The sequence below is a fragment of the Cannabis sativa genome, chromosome 3, assembly GCF_029168945.1.
Source record: "Cannabis sativa cultivar Pink pepper isolate KNU-18-1 chromosome 3, ASM2916894v1, whole genome shotgun sequence".
Lineage (NCBI taxonomy): Eukaryota > Viridiplantae > Streptophyta > Magnoliopsida > Rosales > Cannabaceae > Cannabis > Cannabis sativa.
This window is the reverse complement of record NC_083603.1, coordinates 71,159,049-71,164,923: the sequence shown is the minus strand read 5'-3', so window position 1 is coordinate 71,164,923 and position 5,875 is coordinate 71,159,049. Positions and strand designations below refer to the sequence as shown.

General features: G+C 36.3%; 1 protein-coding gene across 1 annotated transcript; it reads right to left on the bottom strand.

The window, feature by feature from the left end:
* Positions 1–216: 216 nt before the first annotated feature.
* On the bottom strand, positions 217–5,541 carry LOC115711261 (rhamnogalacturonan I rhamnosyltransferase 1). The gene is made up of 8 exons (XM_030639597.2): positions 3,504–5,541; positions 2,703–2,770; positions 2,527–2,615; positions 2,257–2,422; positions 1,757–2,046; positions 1,481–1,685; positions 1,227–1,384; positions 217–1,113 (listed from the first exon to the last, which is right to left on the bottom strand). The coding sequence occupies exons 1-8, from the start codon at positions 3,814–3,816 to the stop codon at positions 867–869; spliced, it is 1,536 nt and encodes a 511-aa protein (XP_030495457.1). The 5' UTR covers positions 3,817–5,541; the 3' UTR covers positions 217–866.
* Between the last annotated feature and the right edge of the window lie 334 nt (positions 5,542–5,875).

Here is a 5,875-nt window from a genome sequence, read left to right as displayed (position 1 = left end):
CACTTAAATTAAATATTTTTTTTTTAATAAAAAAGCATGTATTTTATTTAATAACATCTAAAAAATTAATTATAAACTACGTAGTTAAAATAAAAAAGTAAGAATATAGGAATATCAACCTAGTATACATATGAAGAGTGAGGAACCAAAACCAAACTATCTTGAAAGCCCCACCCCACACCCATATACACCAAATAAAGAGTTACAGTATTAACATTCTAGGAACATTTAAATTTATTTACGTGATCTGCAAAAAGTAAATACAAAATATATCGCACACACTTCATTCCCTGTTTAATATACTTGTATATATATATAATTCTATATATAGGCACGCCACAGAACAGGAATGAGGTAACAATATGTGCAAACAGAAAAATCTTAAAGGAATTGTACTATTTTTATGGCCACAAAAGCACGAAACCATGGGCTTACTATTACATATGGAATAAAAAAATTAAAGAAAAAAGGAAAGGAAAGGAAACTATTAGAGAAAAGAAAAGGACATTGACCTCTCATGACTCCAGCAGTTCCCTCTTTCTTCGCATATTTCTCTCGTGTAAGTGGCAGTTGGATCTGTTGTCTCCCTTGGCTTCTTCTATACATAAATTTTGAGTGGATTATTTGGCAATATTTTCATATATAATAAAGATAATGGATTGGTCCTCCAGTTGATCCATAGATCCTTTCTTCTTGGAATTCTTTTAATCTTTCATTATGGCCTCTATGATTGAACAAAATCCCATCCCACTCTATATAATTCTCCATAGAGAATTCTCTTAACGGTCTCTTGTTAATTAAAAGCTACTACCAACTGTGGGAGAACACTGATGATGAATGTCACAAAATATTCCTAGCGTAAATAATCATGTACTGCTTAATTGTTCATCCGACAATTCTAAACACTCCTCTGGATTGGCATAGAAATAGTCCTCTTCTTTGGGTCTGTCAGGAATCACCAACCTTTTAGTTGGGTTCCCCATGCGTTCTGCATGTGTTTCCTTTACAGCAGATGAAAATTCATCCCAACTAAGTGATCCACTACTGTATTGGTCTATCAAATCAACGAGAAGCCTTCTGTCCAACAATATTGTCTTCTTGTATCCAAGAAATCTGAGGAACAAAAGGCAACAATTTTAGTCTTTTTAAAAACTTCCAAGCCTATCTAAGAAGAAACATCCTACACTGGTGTTAATATGAAGAAAACTGAATTTTTGAAATAATACCTGCGATGGCCTTCAACAACTTTAGCCATGTTTCCGTCATATGTGGGAACAAAGATGTCACTCTCCAAAGAAACAAGATAGTCCAATGCTGCCATCTGTGATGAGTGATTCTGGAAAAACCTAAGGTCTGATGGATTCAATAGAGTCTCTTTTCTTACCTGTTTAGAAAAATTCAAAAGGGCTTACATGTCAGAAACTAATATTAAAATTACCAAATGAGGGAACACGGCTGGCTACATCTTTCATCCGCTTACCACTTTTGGGAAAGCCTTTGCTAGACTTGCCATTCTTCTCTCTCCACCATATATCTCACCAGCTGCGATATATATCTGGACATTGGGATCAATTCCCATTGCAGTCAAAATGAGAGCAGTTTCTTCCGGTGTCAAGGGACACAAACCATCTTTCCTTTTCAAGTCAGAATTTATTATTTTTTCTTTCCACCAGGGGTAAGCATATCTGCAAATACAAAATTGTTAGAGAAAATAAATTATGACTACTGTTGAATCTTAAATAGAAGCAAAACACACCTCATTCTTGTTAACTCTTCCACCTCATCATTGTTGCAACCTTGGGTGCATCCAGAAAATGCTAACATGTCCATCTCATATCTAAGATGAAGTACTAGGACTGGACCATTTTGCCTAAGAAGCCTGATAACTCTTCTACCCAATTCCTCTATTTGAGAAGTGAATCTTAGAGCACTAAAATTTACACGGCAGCGTAGCCTTTGAATCTCCAAAGGTTGACCATTATTGGCAAGTCTCGCATCAGTTCTGTTGAGATGTACAACTTTATACTTCTGTATAAGAGGCAGAATCTGCAGAGTAAGAAGTTAACAAAAGATCTTTAGTAACAGAGCTTTGTAACAAATAAAGTAACATGATTGACAATGAGAATACAAGAGAAGGAGCGAGAGAGTGAGAGGTCTAACAATACGCACATTTGAAGCCAATATATGAATAAAAGTTAACTAATTCAAGTAGGGTTTTTAACTCTTAAGATCAGAAGGTAATGATAAACAGCTAACCTGTTTATGATAATATGAAATGTCAGACCAACTAACTGGTGGCATTGTATAAACTCCACCTAGTTCCACTCTTCTTTTGAGCCTGGGAGGCAATTCCTTCAATATGCGGACCTCATCTCTTAAAGAGGTAATGAAATGGTCCACGTCAAATATATCTTGAAACTCACTGCCATGGACAGCAATAAGTAAATAATGGAGCATAATGAAGATAATCTGAACTCGAGGAAACAAATAAATTATCAAATGAAAATGAAAATCAAGTTGACCAACCTAGGATCTGCCCAAAAGGATGTTTTGTCCAATTCAGGCACTATAAGTGTGACATTCAGATATCTCGCAATAGCAACCATGTCACAAATCTGATTTGCAAAAACAAAAGGAAAAGGTCAGGAAGCTGCCATAAGCATAGACACCAAAGGAGATTCCATTTTTAACAAATCACTCACCGCTGATCTCATTTGATTAAGTCCGCCATTGCAGGAAACCATCAGATAACCGTTGTTCTTATAAACCCCTAATCACAAAATAAGAAGTTTGAAACATGAAAGTGAAATCAGAAAAAAGGATAGTCAAGAATTACTCCCCATGGAAAAAGAACAGAAAGAAATGCAGTCTTTGAAAGAAAGTGGGGGAAGAAAAGTCCACAGAAAGAAAATCCACATAGTAAAATATATATTTCATAAAATGGGAAGCGAAAACAAATGAAGGAAAAAAGTTTCGTTCTTTTCTATACTCCATCAGCAAAATGGGAAACAAACGTGATAAATTATAAGCTTATTTCAACACTGACAGAATATGTATGGTAAAAAAGAAAATCCCGTGGACTACATCTCACAATATCCCAATTTCAGGTATGATATTCCACAAATAGATAGAATTTATGATATGATAGCGAAATCCATTTCAACACATGCGCGTTCGTTCCAAATTCAGAATAAGAGAAGCGTTATGAACGAAAGTGATTTAATTTCTTTAGAATATAATAGTTTTTAGTTCGGATATACTTCTTTTTAGATCTCGCTATAAATTACTGTGTTTTTGATCCCCCAACAAACATGGCAAAAAAGACGATCATATATTTCAATTACAAACACAAAATAAGGTCTTTAACCCTTCAGGATCAAGAAAAAAACAACGAAAATAAAGAACCCAGTTATCCAGGCCGCAGTTGAATTTCCTTCATGGCTTCAATTATTTTATTGTATATTAAAAAAAAACAAGAAAGAAAGAAAGGTGAAAATACTCACTCTTGGGAGGAAGTACTCTAGTCTGTACGGACAGAGCCTTGTCTTGCAGAACGGAGATGGCTGTGGCAGCCTCCTGAGAGAAGCAAGAAGGCCATCCTTTAAGAACCCTAGGTCCCCACATGTCCCCCAAAGCCGTCAGTTGAACGATGCAGGTCCATAGCAAGACCGACGTGGTTGCACGTATCATCCACAGCTTCATTTTCGACCTGGAAGGCGCCGTACTCATACCCATCGTCGTCTTCAACTTCTCTCCTCCAAAAGACTTAAATCCCATTGTTCCTTCTTTCTTCTCCTTCTTCTCAAACCTGCACATCAATCCTCTTTCTCAAACCCTTTTTCTTTTTTTCCTTCCTTCTACCACTCTTAAGCATTCATATACACCTCTTCTCTCTTTGCCCTACATCAAGCTGCGATTCTAACTTCAATGCCGAATCAAAAATCAAATTAAAACCAAAGGTCTTTCGTCTAATTAACCAGATTCAGTACTATGGAAACCTCTTCTCTCCTTTCCTTTCGTCTTATCCACCACAAATCCAAATCTCTAAGATCCGAATTCCAGTCCTCGCCAAAAAATCTCAAAAAGGAAAACAAAAAATATCCAACAAAAACCTCACCGAATTTCACAAAACAGCCTCGAAAAAACCTCAATTCCCTAACCACATTGCACCGAACTCCGATCTTTAGCCGATCACCGACAAAAAAATAAAATAAAAAAATCACCGGGGAAATGCCGCTTAACTCCTTGTCTTCTCGCAAGATCAGAATAATAATTCCGGCCTCAACCTTAGCCGGGAAATGCCACCTCTTAGAATCGCCGGTACCAAAATAAATACAGCTGTATACATAGAGGGAGAGAAGAGAAGAGAATTAGGCGAGAGAAATAGACGAGGTTGTGAAGAAAACCGTGTCTTGCCAAGCCAACAAAACCAAGAGGAAGAGAGAGAACTGTGCTTGTTTGTTTTGATAGGGAGAGAGAGAAAGAGAGAGTGGGGTGTGGGTGTGGGTGTGGTGAGGTGCACCGCAGGATCGGTGGGGCGAACCGGGGTTGGGCTTAGGGTTAAAGGGGATGGGAAGGAAGGGAGTGGCTCTGGTCCAATAAATGCAGGCCAGCTACACCCGGTCCCACTCGAATTAAGGTTCTCTCAGATGCGTCAATCATCATTCCATACGATCACCGACACGTGTTCTTACCATATGGCCTCCCCTTCCGTATTACGGCTTTGGGGTTGGTTCGTCCTCGCCGATTTATTCCATTCAACTTACGATACGCCGACAATTTATCGCGAATACGATATTTTAGCTAATTATTTGTTATGCATTTTTCGAGGATATTTATTATTGTCATTAATGATATTTTACATCAGATAATTGGGGTTGGGAGAGACCTATAAATAAAATTCTCTCCAATTTTTTTCAGATTACTCTAATATCGTTAATGATTAAGAAAAGGGTACGGCGTCACTAATTTGGGAGGTAGATAACACGCGCTGAGATATAATTGAGATTTATGGAAATATACAGTCATGTGTGTGAGTGAACTATCAATTGATGAACCATTGGATCTCTACAATCTACATCGTGAGTGAGTGGGTTCCATTGCCATTAAAGACCTCTTTTTCTTTCTTTCTTTTCAATTTTTATATTTATTAATTTTTGTTGAATAAATAAGTAGAGAAATGACAAAATGGAGCAAGATAAAGTAGTTTTTAAACAGTTTTACATTGTTTTTTGGCTCATAAAGATTTAAGAAATGGAGACAAGATTAGACCAAAGTTAAGTAGAGTTGTTGGTGAAGTTTACATAAACCATTTATTGTAAACAAAAAGCATCAAATATTGGTACATATAAACATAATAATTTTCATGTGAAAGTTAATTTTTTCTTTGCTAATTTTTGGACTCACACCAATATCTATGCTTATCTCAGTTTCTTATAATTTCCAACATGTGATACACGGTGTACTGCTCAAACCTACATTAATATTTAAGTATATAACCTACACTAATATGGTGCTATTGATATAAAGAAGAGGAAAATAGAAAATGGGGCGGTTCCCAAAAATAGGAAAATTGATGTTATTGCTGGATGCTCATCTCCAATTTATAGTAATATATTATTTTCGTAGAAGCTGTAGCTGTGCAGCAAATTTTATCCCCTAATGCTCTGGGGTCGATTTTCCAGTTGCTTTAGTGGAATCCAACTGCCATTTAACAAAATAAGGCATAAGTAGAATGACAAGTTTTGTTTGTCTGATTTGATACGGAATGTTATAATCTATTTTTTAAAATTTCCTAATATCTCTCTAAATTATGTACCTAGGGAAATAATACTATAACTATAGCACATAATCTGCGTAGGAGAGCTTTTAGAAC

Coding starts and splice junctions, on each gene's coding strand:
- LOC115711261 (XM_030639597.2), bottom strand. CDS start 3,816: ATGTGCAGGTTTGAGAAGAAGGAGAAGAAAGAAGGAACAATGGGATTT. Junction 2,423..2,526: donor TCCTTTTGGGCAGATCCTAG/GTTGGTCAACTT, acceptor TGTCCATGGCAG/TGAGTTTCAAGATATATTTG. Junction 1,114..1,226: donor GTTGTTGAAGGCCATCGCAG/GTATTATTTCAA, acceptor TTTGTTCCTCAG/ATTTCTTGGATACAAGAAGA.